The following is a 19,241-nucleotide window of genomic DNA, read 5'->3' as shown; positions in this document are numbered from 1 at the left end:
AGAAAATTGATAATTAAAACATAATTAAAATATAAACTAGGATAGAGATACTTATGTAATTCATTGGTGAGAATTTCAGATAAGCGTATAGAGATGCTTTCGTTCCTCCTGAACCTCTACTTTCCTGCTGTCTTCATCCAATCATTCCTACTCCTTTCCATGGCGAGCTGTATGTTGGGCATCACCGTTGTCAATGGCTACATCCCGTCCTCTCTGTGAAAATGGTCCAATGCGCTGTCACTGCATGGCTAATCATCTGTCGGTTCTCGATCATATTGGAATAGGATTTACTATCCTTTTGCGTCTGTCACTACGCCCAGCACTCGCGAGTTTGAAGCTCGTCACAGCCATCCCTTCCCAGATCCTACTCGGAATACCACAGACAAGGTTTAGACTTTTCGGATCTCAGGAATGGTCGTCCATGGGTTCTAACTTATACGACGAAGACTCTAATATCTCGGACTCGGTCCCATGTATTAGATATCTAAGAGATACTCATTCTATCTCATCTTCATGTAGAACGGAAGTGGTTGTCAGGCACGTGTTCATAAGTGAGAATGGTGATGAGCGTCACATAATCATCACATTCATCATGTTCTTAGGTGCGAATGAATATCTTAGAATAGGAATAAGCTTGAATTGAATAGAAAAACAATAGTACTTTGCATTAATACTCGAGGAACAGCAGAGCTCCACACCTTAATCTATGGTGTGTAGAAACTCTACCGTTAAAAATACATAAGAACAAGGTCTAGGCGTGGCCGAGAGGCCAGCCTCCATGATCTCAGAACTAAACGTCCAAAGATCCCTGAATACAATAGTAAAAAGTTCTATTTATGCTAAACTAGTTACTAGGGTTACAGAGATAAGTAAATGATGCAGAAATCCACTTCCGGGGCCCACTTAGTGTGTGCTTGGGCTGAGCATTGAAGCTTTCACGTGGAGAGGTCTTTCTTGGAGTTGAACACCAATTTGTAACCTGTTTCTGGCGTTTAACTCCACTTTGCAACCTGTTTCTGGCGTTTAACTCCAGAATAAGGCAGGAAGCTGGCGTTGAACGCCAGTTTGTGTCATCTAAACTTGGGCAAAGTATGAACTATTATATATTGCTGGAAAGCCCTGGATGTCTAATTTCTAACGCAATTGAGAGCGCGCCAGTTGGAGTTCTGTAGCTCCAGAAAATCCACTTTGAGTGCAGGGAGGTCAGAATCCAACAGCATCTGCAGTCCTTCTTCAACCTCTGAATCTGATTTTTGCTCAAGTCCCACAATTTCAGCCAGAAAATACCTAAAATCATAGAAAAACACACAAACTCATAGTAAAGTCCAGAAATGTGGTTTTTATTTAAAAACTAATAAAATTATACTAAAAACTAACTAAATCATATTAAAAACTATGTAAAAACAATGCCAAAAAGCGTATAAATTATCTGCTCATCCGTCCTGCACTTGATTGGTTTTGTTCTTTGCCTGCAGGTTCTATTTCTCGCTTTCAAGACCTATCAAAGTCCTTTGAGGAGCACTTTGCTGAATAAGACCAGATCCAAATGCATCCATTCGATCAAAATAAGACAGCCTTTATTACTGAATATGGAAACTATTGTTATAAAGTCATGCCATTTGGCCTTAAGAATGCAAGTGCAACATATCAGCGTCTAATGGATAAAGTCTTCGCCAAACAGATCGGCAGGAACATTGAGGTCTACGTTGACAATATGGTCGCCAAGACAAAGATCGGCAACAATCACCTTGACGACCTCGCAGAAATCTTCGCTCAACTAAGAAAATACAACATGCGGTTAAATCCCGAGAAATGCGCATTTGGCGTCCATAGCAGTAAATTCCTTGGCTTCATGCTCACAAGCCGAGGTATCGAGGCAAATCCAGAAAAATGCCGAGCTATTTTAGACATGACAAGCCCACAAACCATTAAAGAAGTCCAGCGATTAAAAGGGAGACTTGCTGCACTTTCTAGATTTTTACCCTGCCTAGCTTCTAAATCTTTATGTTTTTTCCAAACTTTAAAAAAGAAAAAAACTTTCCGCTGGACTGATGACTGCGAACAAGAATTCCAAGTTATTAAAGAAAATCTTTCAAAACCACCAATCTTACAAACCCACCCATTCAGAGGGAACCATTATTCTTATATTTATCTATCACTAACTGGGCTATAAGCTCTGCTCTTGTTGCAGAAAGGGAAAAGAAGCAGTTTTTGATCTATTTTACCAGCAAAACATTATAGAATTCCGAGCTTCGATATCCGAGCATTGAGAAGCTGGCCCTATCCCTTGTCTTCTCGGCCAGAAGACTCCGACCATATTTTCAGAGCCATGAAATCCATTTTCGGACAGATCATCCTTTGCGACAAGTCCTTCAAAAACCTGAGTTGGCTGGCTGACTAGTAAAATGGTCGGTGGAGCTATCGGAATTTGATATCAAGTACGAAGGCCGAACATCTATCAAGTCCCAATTCTTGGCCGACTTCATCGCCGAGTTCTCAGTACCAGACACAACCGAAGACTACATCAAATGGTCTTTATACGTCGATGGGTCCTCCAACCCACAAGGATGTGGAGCAGGTATCATACCTGATAATAGCCAGGGCAACATCATCGAACATTCCCTCAATTTTTCATTTAAAGCAAGCAACAATCAAAGTGAGTATGAAGCCCTAATTGCCGGCCTTAGACTCGCTGCCGACCTAAACATCACCGAACTTAAGGTATACTGCGACTCCTTACTTATCGTCCAGCAGGTAAACAACTTATACCAAGTAAAGGATCCTTTTCTTTCTAAATACCTTGACATTGTACAAAATTTACTTTCAAATTTTTTAAAATACGAAATACATCACATACCCAGGGAGAGTAATGGCCGAGCTGACATTCTGTCTAAACTCGCCAGTACTCAACCAAACAGGTCATCCCTTTATCAGTCAACATTGCTTAAGCCAAGCATCGAACTCACAGAAATATTAAGTGTAACACAGGAAGTAGATTGGAGATCTCTATACATAGACTATCTTAGGACAGGAATCTTTCCAGACAATGTCAAAAATGTCCGACAATTTCGCCGACAAGCATCCTTTTTTACAATTTATAACAACTGCCTATATAGACAAGGATTCTCTTGTCCGCTATTAAAATGTCTTTGCAGAACAGAAGCCGAGCTTGCACTTGCCGAGGCACATGAAGGGATCTGTGGTACACACCTCGGAGCCCGAAGTCTGTCTTCAAAAATCCTCAGAGCTGGATTATACTGGCCAACAATACGACAGGATTGCCAAGCAAAAGTTAAAAGCTGTAACAACTGCCAGAAACACAGTTCGATCACACATCTCCCGGCCGAACTCCTACACTGTTCCGAGGTAAGTTGGTCGTTCAACCAATGGGGCATAGATATCCTCGGCCCTTTCCCCACAGCAGCAGGACAGGTAAAATTCCTGGTTGTAGCAATTGATTATTTTTCCAAATGGATAGAGGCACAGCCCCTAGCCAATATCACATCACAACAAATGCTTTCTTTTGTCTGGAAATATATTATTTGTCGATTCGGCATTCCTCGGCACATTATCATAGATAATGATCGCCAGTTTTCCGATCAAAAATTCACATCCTTCTTGTCGGACTTAAAAATCAAACAACACTTTTCATCAGTAGAGCATCCACAAACAAACGGGCTAGCAGAAGCTGTAAATAAAGTAATACTACATGCTCTAAGAAAGAAACTGGATGATGCAAAAGGCCTCTGGGCCGAGCTTATTCCAGAGATCATATGGGGACACAACACCACAATTCACTCAACCACAAATGAAACACCCTTCTGGTTAGTCTACGGTTCAGACGCAATGATACCATTGGAGATCTCCTAATCCTCACTACGCACTGAAATGGCCGACAAAACTACAAAATACATAGCTCAGCAAACCGAACTTGACCTCATAGAAGACGTCAGATCATCCACAGCAATCAAACAATTAGCTATGCAACAACTCATCGCTCGAAGATTTAATAAAAGACTTCACCCAAGGTCTTTCCAAGTAAATGACCTTGTGCTCAGGAAAACAGAATAAGCTAGACGACCATCAACCCATGGCAAACTAGTAGCCAATTGGGAAGGCCCTTACCGAGTCACAGAAGTCATCGGCAATGGAGCTTACTGACTACAAACCTTAGATGGTAAGATCTGCCTAATAATTGTAATGTATCTTCTTTAAAGCTATATTACAGTTAAAACCAGGGATAGGCAAGTACTCTTTTTCTACTACCAAGATTTTTCCCAAAAAGGGTTTTGCTTGGAGAGGTTTTAACGAGGCTAGCCTACCTCGGCCTTTGAAATCAAAGGTTTCACAATAAATAAATTTATTATCCAGTCAATATTCTTTGCATTTCATACTTTTTATTTATTTGATATTTTTACCACCGATCTATACTCCGAACCGACCATACGGTAACAATCAGTCCAAAAAGCCAAACTATAATCTACCTCCGACCATTCGGATATAATACTTTTTATTTATTTGATATTTTTACCACCGATCTATACTCTGAACCGACCATACGGTAACAATCAGTCCAAACAGCCGAACTATAATCTAACTCCGACCATTCGGATACTATCAATCAAACGAACTACCGATCTATATTCTGAATCCAATCATTCAGATTCTATCCTTCAAACAACTAACCGATCTAACTCAGAATCCGATCAATCAAACTCTATCAGTCAAACAAACCGAACTTACTCCGCAACCGATCATTCGGAACCTCTCAGTCAAACTAAATATCCGATCTTAATCAGAAGCCAATCATTCAGAATTTATCAATCAAATAACCGATCTAGCTCGGAATCCGATCATTCAGAGTTCATTAATCAATCCATCAAATAACTTATCTTAGTCAGAATCCGAACACTGTGATACTATCATTTCAATCAGATAGCCGATTACAATCCGAACCCGACCGTTCGGCAAATATCAGTCAAAACAAATATCCGATCTTAATAACAGATCGCCGAGCAAAAACTCGGAAACCGACTTTATCAAAAATTACTGCCGACCATTAAACAGAATCCAGTTACATAAAATACTATCAATGCCTATTAATCGGCATCTCAATAAACTCGGCCTACTCGGCCTTTCAATGGTACTTCTCCATCAAATTCATGGCATCTCACCACAAAAACAATTTTACCTAAATAAACATGTTTGGCTTCAAGCCACAATCACAAACCAGATAAACAAACCACTTATCATACATCAATAATATTATATTATAATCATAGCATGCAATCAGAAGCATCCAAAGTTGTTTTTTCTCCAAAAAATAGTAGCAAAATAAATGTTACAAATAAAACATCAACCGAAAACCAAAATAATTTCCCAAAAATAAATTATCCACAACAACCACAGCCTACTGAACATTTTCACCCCCCTCCTCTTCAGCACCGTCATCTTCAACCAGGGCCCCATCCCGAACAATCTTACCCAGATCCATCTGATCAAATTCAACATTAGGAGCTAAGAACCTGGCTTGCAAAGAAGCTTGCTCAAACCCCTCAAGAAAGGAATCTAGGATCGCTGTCTCCTTACTCTTTTCCAAACCTTTTAATTCAGCAGTCAACTCCACCATCCAAGTACTCATACTCGACAGATCAGCCTCCTTCTTTTTAATATCCTCCACCTCTTTTGCATAATTTTCCTTCGTCAATTTTAACTCTATATCAAGCTTCGCTAACTTACTCTCCAATTCTGTAACCCTTGCACTCTTCAAGCCCAACTGTTCCTCCAACTTCACATCTGGCTTCTGCTCAACCACTTGACGATGTTTCTTCTCTTGGCTACGCCCCAAACTCGCAAGCCAAAGTCCGACAACCTTCAAACGATAAACAGAACGTTATATCAAACACATACCAAATCAAAAAATAAAATAGTCACTCATGTACATACCTGCATATACTGGTCGATGACAACGTCACCAACCTCACCAGCCAAAGTCACATCGGCCGGTCCTTGACAAACTTCATCCGTAACGGCCATATATGGAAAATCCTTCCCCCACAAAGATGAACCATCACTTTGCTCGGCCAAGTCATGCAACTTCTTATGATTCTCATAAAACATTTTCAGCTCTCCTACTGGAACCTCGTCTGGAAAATCCTCAGACTCATCAGACAAATCCACCAACTCATGCTTCCTTTTTTTCACCACAACATTTCTCCTGCCCGGATTGGGCTAATTAACCTCGCCAACCCCTGCAACCTTGTCAACCTTAGACGACGAACCTTCCTTGTCCAAATTTTTGCTTTTTACCATTGACCTCAAAGTCGCAGCAGACACTCCTGGATATTTTTCACCTACAAAAGAAGCCAAAACACACAGTTACATTACAAATCGACCTTACTAAAAACACAAATATTCAAACCCTCACCTAAATATTCTATAACGGCTTCCCTATTATCCTCCCACTGAAGCAAATCAAACACCGAAATAAGCTTTTTCCTATCAACAGCCTCAGTTAGGTATTCTATGATGCACTCATTCCTTGCATTTATAATCTCTGGGCCCAGAATACTCTGCAGCTCCGAACACCACCAGACCGAAAACCTCTCCCCAAAATGCTCGTCCATATAAAAAAGGAACTCCCCCTTAGAATTTCTCACCTTTAGATACATTTCCTTGAAATTTTTGAAAGAGGATTTGTACAATTTGAAAACACCAAAACCCGGCGAACTGTTCAAATTTACCCAACCCCCCTTCCAAACCCCTTTAGCTTGAAATAATGAAAAGAACAATTCCACAGTTGGTTCCTCTTCCAAAAAATCCATAAGAACCTCAAAAGCCCGAAGGAACGCCCATCCATTAGGATGCAGTTGGGAAGGTGCGCAGTTCAGCTGCTTCAACACTTGACACTCGAAATCAGTAAATGGAAGTCTAACCCTCAACTCCTCCAAAACATTACTATACATATAGAAAAACTCAAAACCCTCCCCTCTGTGAAAAATCCTGTCACCTGAAGAATAGGGAAGTAACTCCAACCGAACCCCAGCACCCACCCTAACAATCTTACTACTATCAATATGCTTAATAGCATCTTCATCCAAAAACAAAGATACACGATTCTTCACGTCCTCATTAACCCAGTCATAGGACCAATCAATCTTCTCTTTTTTTCTCCCTTTCGAAACCCATCCGAAACCAACAAATGATAGAGGAGAAGAAGAAGAAAAACAAACAAACACAGGAAAAAGAACAGAGAAGTTAGTACATACCTCGTTTACTCATTTTTTGCTTCCAAATGCCTCTGATAAACAAAAAATAAAAGAGAGCCCAAGTGAAACCCTTCAGGATTCCAAGAGTGTTTTAATTAAACACACTTTACCCACATATTTTGATTCCACTGCCTTCAGTCAAATCAGTTACATCAAAAAATGTAAACTACATTGGAACCACGCACGTGTATTTAATGCTATGTCTCTGTCACTAAAAAACCACAATTTACCATCATTAAATGTTTAATAAAGCATTTTGAACTGGGGGTTACAGGGCCTCACCCAATTGACCGAGTTACTCGGTCACTAAATAACCGATCTACGTTCCATTAATAAGCTCAACCTGCTTCATTAAACACATTCTCAGGCTAAGCTTGGGGGCTATGATCCGACCGTTACAAATATCAGGTCATAACTCGGCATAATAACTCATAACTCGGCCAAATAAAACACAGATCGGCGTTACACGTTACAAGCCAAGTTCAACGGCCTACATACTAGAATCGTAACGTCAGACCAGACATCATCACCCATTAAGCCTTATTATTATTCTTCAATTCAGACAATAAAACAAAAGCATAACTGACTTATTTTACTCGGCATATAAAGGTACAACATCTTCTCTTAAAGAGGACACATTGAATTCTCAATACTAACTTAAATTTTGGAGTGCCTTTGCAGGTACACTCCCCCCTTGTTCCTTGCTCACACTCTGAGAAATTGGACATCTCCTTGGAGCAAAGCTCGGATTACCAAGCTCAAAGGTCGGCGCCGAAGATAAACAACTCAGCATCGACTCCCAGAGACCGAGCTTTTCCTTCAGGTATCCATACAAGAACATATATATTTTGATAAATCTTTTAAAAAACTAACTCTAATAACTATATGTTAATTATTTTTATGGAATGAAAAAAATCATTTAAAATTCGGCCCCTCCATATTAAAATTTCTGGATCCGTCACTGCCCATAATTATACCCATATCGGGACCAGAAACAGAGTGTCATTTGCTTCATTAAAGTCCTCCAACTAGCGTTTAAGATTAATGACATAATTATTAAACAGTCATAGTGCTCGTTTTCTACCCTTAATATATCAGTCTCCTTTACAAAAAAAATTGGAACAAATTTCCTCCAAACTCTAATACTTTAAACCCAACTAGTTGAGATCAGATGGTTTTCAATGCTCCGTCCATCGTACCTAGGCTAAACGATCTATCAGCCAAAATTCTGTCAATCAAACTTTTAGTACAATTCTAAAGACTTTTTTCTACCTCCTTTTCATCAAAGAAAATAACTTCTTCATCTTCTTCTCCCTCAAACTCATCCCTTCCAACATTCTTTTTACCTCCCTGTTCAGCCATGACTCCCTATAGAAAGCACCACTAAATTGATGTATTTTTTATGGTCAATGTGAGATCAACTGTGTTTTGGACTCTATTAAGAAAAATCCTAATAGAGTATTATATATTAACCGTAAGGGATAATTGTTGGCTAATTTAAATGCTTGATCATAGCTTCAATAGTTCAAATAATCTCATAGATTAAGTAACAACTAAAAAATAATTATTTAAGCCCAAAATGTCAAAACTTATGTGTTTCATAATTCATGCATAACTAAAAAAAGGAGCACAAAACAAGAAAAGTAATGCATATGATTTCAACGTACATATAGCTATGATTTGGATTTTTTAATAGTTAACATTACATGCAAAATCATATCAAAGCACTTATAAAATCTTCAACAGATTACAATTACTCGATGACTTTTGCAATTTTTAACTATTAAAAAAATGCTAGAAAAACTCTGCTAATGAGTATGTGAGACTGAGACATGAGCCATCTCACGAGAGTGTTGCGCTGTTGCCTGTGAACCACATAAATAAATTGGTAAATAAAAGTTACCATGTTCGATTTGTGAAAAAAAGTATTTGTATTTATTTATTTTTCGTGAAAAGATATGCTTTGAATTAGGTTTAAAAAGTTGTTATATTTATTCAGTTCTAAGGTGTTTATAACTTGATATTCATATTCTTACAAAAATAAGGTAATATAATGAATTTATTATTCACTAAATTTTAGATATTTAATATTTAATTATGTGTATTAAGAGTGAAGTTATAACTAAGTCTCTGATTTCACTAAAAAGTCTTGAAGCGGGAGTACGTACTCCTTATCTAGCACCCTATGGAATCGTCCACGCTCTGCTAGGATTTTACTGCGCAGCCTCCATGGTTACACATTTTTTTTTCTTTTCTTCGTTAAAGTCTTTTCCATCTTCTTCTACTTTCTTCTCTTAATTTTTTTCCTGTTTTTAATTCACCCCCACTTGTTCCTTAATTTTCGTTTTCTCTCCCAATTCATTCCTATGCTAGATTTCTCTTTTAATTCACTCCGTTTTCTAATTCACTCATTCCATATATCTTATTTCACTCTGGAATCATCAAATACCATTCCTGATTTTCTCTACACCATGTGCAACAAATCAAAGACTCAAAACCCCCATATAATTGATAGTGATCAGGAGGATGATTTGATCGTTTTAGCTTATGAAGATGTTTCTGAAGGAATTCAAGCCTATACACAGAGCCTGTCTGGAAGGATTTTCTCAGATCTTTTCCGTAGGTATCATGGAAGGAGCTCTCTAGGTAATATGGAATAAACCAGAAGGATTCAGAGTAGTCAAAAAATCCAAGAACCGGTTTCAAGTTTTCTTTGAGAATGACTCTGATGTGACTCGAATTGAGAGGGGTTCGCCTTGGTTGTTCAAGAGAATCTATCTCAAGGATTTCGCCTCTAACGCTATGACGGTGGAGGGTGCTAGCCTTCAAGTGGCACCCAAAGAAATATGAAGCTGCTCTCATGGAATTGTCGGGGTTTGGGGAGACCCTTGACAATCCACAATCTTAAAGGGATTTACAAATCCTACTCCCTCGAGGTTGGTTTTATCTGTGAAACAAAAAACCAATCTCAACAAGTTGAAGGAAAACTAAGATCTTGTGGTTTTAAGGAATGGTTTATTGCGGATCCAGATGGATTATTAGGGGGTTGGCAATGGCATGGAGGGATAGTTGCACTGTTCAGATTTTACAGCATGGTAGATTTTTCATTGCGGCATCAGTTCTGACAGCTGGTTCTAATGATCCCTATCGTATTCTAGGTGTTTATCTCAGTTCAAATGATCAACATAGAATAGCTCAATTTGCTGAATTAACTTCAGTCGTCCAACAGTTCAATGGTAAGGTTGTGTTAATGGGTGATTTTAATGCCATTTCTAATCAAGTGGAGAAAGCAGGTGGGGGTGTTAAATCTTCTTCTTCTATTGAAACCTTTAACAGTTTTATTGATGATAATTCCCAAATTGATATTGGTATGGTCGGAAGACCATTTACTTGGTCGAATAGACGGAGTAGTGATGAGTGGATACAAGAAAGACTGGACCGATTCCTTGTAGGAGTTGATTGGCAGCAACTCTATCCCAATGCAACGGTTCTTAGACTATCAGAATCAGGGTCGAATCACTCCCCTCTTCTCTTAGACTCTAATCCGAGAACTGAGAGATCTAAACGGCAATTCAAATTTCAAGAAAGATGGTGTTCCAATGATGAAATAAGGCAGATTGTTAGAGAGGTTTGGCACGAACAGATTGATGGTTCAGCCATGTATATCCTAGCTCAAAAAATAAAGCGTTGTCGGCATAAGATTGTCAGATGGCAACAAGAACACAAATCTAATTTGAAGGTGGAGATTGATTTACTACAGTCTGAATTAGAGGAACTTCATTTAGCAGGAATTCATGGAGGTGACATCATTTCCGAAATAGAGGACAAACTTGAAAAAGCGTTGCAAAATGAGGAATCTTATTGGAAAGATAAGTCTAGAGTCAAATGGCTCAAATCTGGTGATCAAAATACAGCTTTCTTCCAATAGAAATTTAGAAATCGAACCCGAAGGAATAAAATTTGGCAACTATCTGGCAGTGATGGTGAAGTGGCTACCTCAAATGCTGGTATTGCTTCTGTGGCTGAATCGTATTTCAAGGACATCTTCTCCTCCACTTGTCATGAGAACCCCGAATCTCTATTTACTGATTTTGAACCTAAGGTTACAGCTCATATGAACCGTAGTCTTCAAAGACCAATGACTATGGAGGAAGTGAAACGTGCAACATTTAGCATTCATCCTCAAAGTGCTCCAGGAGATGATGGTATGACAGCAAAATTTTTTCAAAGCTTCTGGAACATACTTAGTGGTAATGTGTTTTGAGCAGTTAAGAGTTTCTTTTTAAGGGGCAGAATTTTGAAGGGTTTTAACCACACTCAGATCTGTTTTATTCCCAAGATTTCTAATACTAAAGATATGACTCAGGTAATACCAATAAGCCTATCCTCAGTCTTTTACAAGATTATCTCTAAAGTACTTGTACATAGACTTCAGGGTATGATGAATAGACTAATTAGCCATACGCAGAGTGCTTTTATTAAAGGCAGATTAATCTCTAATAATATCCTAATTGCTCACGAGTGTATGCATTACTTGAAGAACAAAAAAAGGGGACTCAAAAATGAAATGGCGCTAAAATTATATATGAGTAAGGCATATGATAGGGTGGAATGGCACTTTCTTTGGTTTATATTGGAGAAGTCTGGTTTTGACTCCCGGTGGATCATGTGGATTCGAGAATTAGTGACAACTGTTTCTTATTCTGTCATTGTGGAAGGACAACCCTATGGTTTCTTCAAACCAAATAGAGGTATTTGACAAGGAGATCCTCTATCTCCCTATCTTTTTCTTTTCTGTGTAGAAGGTCTCTCCTTCTTGCTACACAAGACAGAACAAAATAGACTAATTCAAGATTTTCAGATACATAGACGATGTCTCAAGGTCAACCACCTCCTCTTTGCTGATGATTCCATCTTATTCTGTAAGGCTAATCCTGAAGCATGTTCAAACATCCTGCATTTATTGAATTCTTATGAAAGCATCAGTGGCCAGAGGGTAAATCTTAATAAATTTGCTGTATTCTTAAGCCACAACACTCCCTCCACTACTCGTACACTACTGGCTAACTCTATGAATATTTATCATATTGGGGCTCAGGATAGATACATTGGTTTGCCTTCTACAATCTCTAAATCGAAAAAGGCTTCTTTTAGTATGATCAAAGAGAAGGTTCGGAAAATAATCCAAGGGTGGAAGCGCAATCTTCTATCGTCAGGTGGTAGACAGGTATGGATTAAGGCAGTGGGAGAAACTATTCCTATTTATACACTGTCTTGCTTCAAGTTGCCTGATGGTTTAATTTCGGAAATTCACTCTATACTTTCTCAGTTCTAGTGGGGACAAAAAGGTTCTGAAAGACGGATGACTTGGATTAGCTGGGACACTATGACTCGCCCACGAAGAGAAGGAGGCCTTGGATTTAAAGATCTCAGAATCCAAAATCTAGCGCTTTTAGGTAATTAAACAGTTTTAGCGACTCGTAACACAACCTTCTTCCCTATTATCCAAAATCCTAAGAGGTAAATACTTTAGCAATGGTAATGCTATAACAGTAGAAATCGGAGTCTTACCTTCTTGGGGATGGAAGAGCATATTGGAAGGCCGAAAGATTGTTAAAAAAGGTCTTAATTGGGCTGTGGGTACTAGAGAGAATATCCGAACATTTGAAGATCTTTGGCTGCCTCCTCCGTACCCTTTAATGATTTCTAACATGCCAAACAGACAGGCTATTTCTAAGTTGGTTCCAAGAGTTAAAGATCTAATTACTGAAGATAGGAATTGGAATCAGAATCTCATTCAAGAGTTATTTCCCCAAGACGTTGCAAACAGGATTTTTTCAGTTAAAATTCAGCAGAGTAGGAACAAATTGCAATGGGATTTGAACAAATCCAAGTAATATGATACAACTTCAGATTACCGAATTGGCTATTTATTTTACCATCTGCCTCTGGAGCTTTGCCCTAATTATATGCAGCAGAAAAAGCTGTGGATTGATCTATGGAAGTTGAACTTACCTCACAAAATTAAGCTATTTATCTGGAAAGCTCTCTATGGCTGGCTTCTGGTGCTTGCTCAGATTCATCACTGCATCCCATCTATATCACCAATATGCCCCTGCTGTCATGAAGCAACAGAAACAGTCACTCATTGTTTGATCGACTGCTCTAGAATTAAAGATGTATGGTCTCAGAGTTATCTTCGTGACTGTCTTCCCCCTCATAGTCCTAACGACTTTTGGACATGGTGGACTGCATCAACAGAAATGCTTAACCCGTTGAAGAATGCTGACCGTAATCCCCAATTGCTTGCCATCGTTTGCTGGAACTGCTGGAAAGCTCGCAACCAATTAATTTTTTAAGGTTCTACTTCAATGTCGTCTGTCATTCTAGCAAGCTCTGTCAAGTTGTTCCGCGAAATCCAAAGAACTCCCAGTTTAGGTCGTCATCTCTATGAGGCAAACTCTTAGTTTCATTCAATTTGATTTATCATTCTTTCTTCTTTAAGATTTTTCTTCGTTTTTCGACCATGCACCGTTGGATGAATATTTTCAGTGTGGTGTTTTAGAAAATTCCCACATTTTATTATGCTGTCCTATTTTTAGACATCTTTATATTTCATTTTTCAATAATTAATGAAATATAACCTATTACTTTTGAGAAAAAAAAAGCCTCTGATTCAGTACTTTTTGTTTGACTATTTTTTTTTGGGACTATTTTTTTAATCACAAATGTGATTCTATGTTTCAAGTTCCAATTACGTGAAGCAATAAATTATAAATTTTGCATTAAATAGTTACAATTGAAAAAGTGATTGAAGAAATTTATTTTTCTGCCAACTTTAACTTTTATTCTCATATGTAAGAAGAGACACAACAAATTAATCATCAAAATTCTCATATTTGATTTTTTTTTATGAGTTTGCTTTACAAGTAAATATTTTAATTTTTTTATGATATTATTTTTAGTTCTTTATGCTAAATTTTTATTTCTTATCAATTTTTTATATATATTTTTTATTCATATTATGTGTGTTGTTAATTTTTTTTTTTTTTTGAATTTTTTTTCTTTAATACTCTCCAATACATATTGTTGTCTTTTTTATGAAATTTTTAGTATTCATTGTTCATATAAAACTTTTAACTAATTTTATTAATACAAATTTCTTTTATAAAAATTTTCTTTGTTACTTTTTATTTGGCTTTGTATTTTATTGTTGAATGTTGAATTAGGATGTAATTTGTTTATTATTGTTAATTATTTTATAATATAAATTATTAATTCTATTAAAAAAACTAAATTAAATAAAAAAAACTTTAGAAAGAGTATTAAAAAATATTAAATTTTCACATATAAATTTAATTTTTTTAAATTATAACAAAAAATGTTTAAAAAATAGTTTTGAGTAATATAAATCCATGCCCCCTTTTAATAATTTTTATGTAAACGTAATTTTAAATAATATAATTCAAATAATATTTATTTTATTATAATTTATTTTTATATAAAAATTACTAAATAAAAATTATGTTAATACTAAATTACTTTTTATTAAAATTAAATTTAAATAATCAATTTGATAAAAATTTCATTTATAAATTTTAATCCAAACAGTGGATTTGATCGGAACATCAAACGAATACAAAGAGTAACACGTGGATAAAATGATGATGTGAGAGCATTAGTAGTCACATAATAATGAGATTAGTAATGAGGAACTGAGGATGTAGCAGAGCAAAATATGGATGTACAATATGATAGCACCACAACAAAGGAGAGTAATGTAATGAGTGAATTACCAACCCTATCTTTGAACGTTTTTTAGAGTGATGATTTATTTTAATTTTTGTCTTTTATATTCGTGATACAATATGTCATCAAAAAAATATATATATATTCGTGATACAATATAATTTTTATAGGTATTTTTTCATCAATTTTAAACAAAAAATACTGATATGTCAAATTTAGAGATAAATAAAAATTTAATTATTTTTAAATTTAAATTGGTTAAAAATTTATTTATTCTTATTCTTTAAATAATATCCTTTTTAAATTATTTTTTTATTCATTATATTAATATTTTTTTCAATAAATTATTGAATATATGGTATAATAAGTACAAACTAATTAATAAATTATTTAAATTTTTAAAAATATCATTTATTGTAAAATATAATTTATTAAAAAAATATATTAATATAATGAATAAAAATAATTTAAAAAATATATTGTTTAAAGAATAAAAATAAATAAATCTCTAACTAATTTGAATTTAGAGACAATTAGACTTTTATCTATTTCTAAACTTGACACATCAATATTTTTCGTTTAGAATTAACGAAAAAATATCCACAAAAACTATATTATATCACAAAAGTAGAGGATAGAAATCGAAATGAATCGTTTTTATTTTAAAAAATCGCATTATCATTCTAAAAAATGTTCAAAAATAGGTTGATAATTCACTCTCATGCAAACGACTTTGTACCATGTCTTTTTGTAATCTTTCCATTTTGAGTCAAGAACATAACTGAACTTTCTAAAAGAGAAAAAATCTTTTGTGTTGGGCAGCTTTGTTTAATAATATTATTATACTAGAAGTCTCAAATCATCTAAATAGTAAATACACAAACAAAATAGTTTCTTATAATTGATAAATAAAAAATTCACCTCATTATTTTCCAAAATGAATGCCATAAATTATACGCCAGAAGTAATGAATTAAAAGGACAATTCACCTAAATAAATTATTTCACTTTTAAAATTACACAAATGCATTGTTTTCAAAACGAGACACAAATGCATTGTTTTAAAATTCGCTGCTGTCAGCCGCAGATTATGGTAGCATGGAAACTGCGGTTGCCTGTCGCGGTTTCTGCATGATTATGGTTGGTCATAAACCGCTACTGGTAGTAGCGGTTTATGTGCATTGGGACACGTGTGTAAACTGCTAAAGGCAGCAGCGGTTTACGTTGAGTATGAAAACAAATAGTAAAACTAATCTTTATCTAAAAAAATAATTACAAAACAAATAATTAATGGTATATACTATTTAAAATAATATCATAAATAAAAAAATTTAATTTCTCATTTCACAATATAATTTAAAAAATATAAATATGCATGTAATAAAATTTTTTTTTGTATTTATTATTAAAAGTGAAACCAAATTACAAATAAAAAAAATACAATACTTAAAGTATTAAATTATATAAATCAAGACTAATTTTTTTTATTCTCGTCTCTTTTAAAATTTATAAATAATAAAATAATTTATTTTTAGTCAAAAGTTCACTAAATCATATATTTTTTTCTTTAAAAATCACTTCATTCTCTTTTATTTATATCAACCATACAAAGGAGATTCGGAGAGTTTAGAACATGGGTTGTGTTCTTTGCTGCTGATTTGCATTTGAGGTTCTAGCTAAATGATTTTTTTTTATTTATGTAACTTTGTTGTCTTATGCCAAAAAATAAAAACTATTTGTATTTTATAGTTGATTGATTGGATAAATAATAGTGATAGCATCATAATTTTGATGAATAAAATAAAAAATATAAATATGCATGTAATAATTTTTTATTTGTATTTATTATTAAAATGAGACTAAATAGCAAATCAAAGAGTGAGTATTCAAAGAGTACTAAAATATATAAACTAAGACTAATTTTTTTTATTTTCATTCCTTCTAAAACTCATGAATGATAAAATAATTTATTTTTAATAAAAAATTCACTAAAAATAGCAAATCAAATAAAAAAATTCACTATTTTTTAGTGAATTTTTGGCTAAAAATAAATTATTTTATTATTTATAAATTTTAAAAGAGATGAGAATAAAAAAAATTAGTCTTGATTTATATAATTTAATACTTTGAGTATTGTATTTTTTTATTTGTAATTTAGTCTCACTTTTAATAATAAATACAAATAAAAAATTTATTACATACATATTTATATTTTTTAAATTATATTGTGAAATGATAAATTAAATTTTTTTATTTATGGTATTATTTAAATAGTATATACCATTAATTATTTGTTTTGTAATTATTTGTTTAGATAAAGATTAGTTTTACTATTTGTTTTCATACTCAACGTAAATCGCTGCTGCCTCTAGCGGTTTACACACGTGTCCCAATGCACATAAACCGCTATTGGTAGTAGCGGTTTATGACCAACCATAATCATGCAGAAACCGCTGCAGGCAACAGCGGTTTCCATGCTGCCACAACTCAACGTAATCCGCGGCTGGCAGCAGTGGATTTTGTGTTTGTGTAAACTGCTACTGCCAGTAGCGGTTTCCATAGATATGTAAAACAATGCATTTACGTCTTCGTTTTGAAAACAATGCATTTACGTAATTTTAAAGATGAAACAATTTATTTAGGTGAATTGTCCGAATTAAAATTTAAAATATAACAATACTAAACAATAAATTTTGTATTTTCATATATTATTAGTAGGTAAACACTATATTAATTTATTTGACTTTTCTAGTTTTCTTGATGGCCAGTAAGTATCTAAAAAAAGTGTTTTAACATTTTATTAGTCGGTAAACTTGATTTAATCATTGCAAGATAAAAAAGTTCAAAAGTATTATTTATAGCTAATTAGCTACAAATCATAAATGAAATTTCTTTTGATAATACTTTTATTGACAATTTTTTTCCTTCAGTAATTACCAAATATTAATAAATTTTTTTAACACTATTTGACCATAAAAAACATTTGAATAATTCTTAAAAATTTAATGACCACATCGAAAATATCATACTATTTTTTTTTTACAATAACTTTGACTAGATTACTCATATATATTTATAAATTAACAAAGCACCAGTAGTATAATGCATAATATGTGTATGGATCGGACTTAATACTTAATAAGTAAAATTACTTTATGGTACGTAAAATAATACATTGTTTTAATAAGCTAAATTAAATTTACTAATTTAGTATACAAAATATATTTGACGTTGGTGTAATGTGTAAATATAGTTCCTTTCAATTTTACTTATAAAATTGAATAAATAGCCATTGCTCTGAACATTAAAAATTTGATTACTAACAAAATTAACGAAAAGATTAAATTGACATTATTATACTGTAACAAAAATATTTAATCATTAAATTTAATTTAAAATTGATTTCATAAAATTTCTAAAATATTCTTTTCATTACCTAAAATTTTATTTTTTATTTTTTGACAAAATCTATGAATATCAAGCTAAATATTTGCTTTTTGATAGAGAGAAAAATATGGAAAATTACATGCTTTAGTTTGGCTAAGTGGTGAGTTGCTTTGTGACGACTATATGCTTGACTTGATTCAAATGAGTGCAGCAGATCTATAAAAGTGAGAGTGAGAGTGGGAAACTGGATTATTAAAGTGGATTTTAGTTCTGATTTCGGTTTTTGTTGTGGTTGAAGAGTAGTGGAGATGGAGTTGGTAATAAAAAGGGTATTTTTTGGAAGTTTTATAACATTTTTGATGGAGTCAATTTTAAATTTAATGATTGGATATTACTTATTAGTATATTACTAATCTTTTACAAATATAATATTAATTTAATTTTTTTGTTATTAATTTTGTCTGCGATCAATTTTTTTATAATAAGAAATGACTATTTAATCTATAAAATTAAAGGACGAGAAAAAAAATTTCTGTTATAAAATAACTAAATAACTGGAAACCAAATTCTATATATTGAAAATACTTTGCTAATGAATTGAGAATTACTTCCAATTAGAATCTTCAAGTTGTAATTGAAAAGAAGACTTACTTGTACACAGATATTGCATGAAAATAGAGGACTTGACTTTGCAGGTGACCTTAATTCTCATTAGAATGTGAGACTTCCTGATCACCAAAAATAATAAAATCAAAATATCTATTCTTAGTATGTGATTTCATCAGTTTTCCGTTTTGATCTAAATCATATATAGACGTACTAAATAGGTGAAAGTTAG

At 34.0% G+C, this 19,241-nt stretch overlaps 2 protein-coding genes across 3 annotated transcripts in view; one reads left to right on the top strand and one right to left on the bottom strand.

The window, feature by feature from the left end:
* Window positions 1-8,895: 8,895 nt before the first annotated feature.
* LOC112764942 (uncharacterized) overlaps window positions 8,896-19,241 on the bottom strand; it is a 54,585-nt gene continuing 44,239 nt past the window's right edge. For both annotated transcript variants that reach the window (XM_025810785.3, XM_072223485.1), the window contains 2 exons: window positions 19,055-19,131; window positions 8,896-9,133 (listed from right to left, as the gene is read on the bottom strand). In XM_025810785.3, the coding sequence (XP_025666570.2) occupies window positions 19,105-19,131 (27 nt within the window). In that variant the 3' untranslated portion in view covers window positions 8,896-9,133; window positions 19,055-19,104. The remainder of the gene's footprint in view (window positions 9,134-19,054; window positions 19,132-19,241) is intronic.
* LOC140180723 (uncharacterized) lies at window positions 10,321-11,196 on the top strand. Its single transcript, XM_072222006.1, has 2 exons — window positions 10,321-10,514; window positions 10,605-11,196. Exons 1-2 carry the CDS (start codon window positions 10,321-10,323, stop codon window positions 11,194-11,196), a joined length of 786 nt encoding a protein of 261 aa, XP_072078107.1.

This window comes from Arachis hypogaea, chromosome 17 (assembly GCF_003086295.3).
Source record: "Arachis hypogaea cultivar Tifrunner chromosome 17, arahy.Tifrunner.gnm2.J5K5, whole genome shotgun sequence".
Lineage (NCBI taxonomy): Eukaryota > Viridiplantae > Streptophyta > Magnoliopsida > Fabales > Fabaceae > Arachis > Arachis hypogaea.
This window is presented reverse-complemented; position numbering and strand designations above follow the sequence as displayed.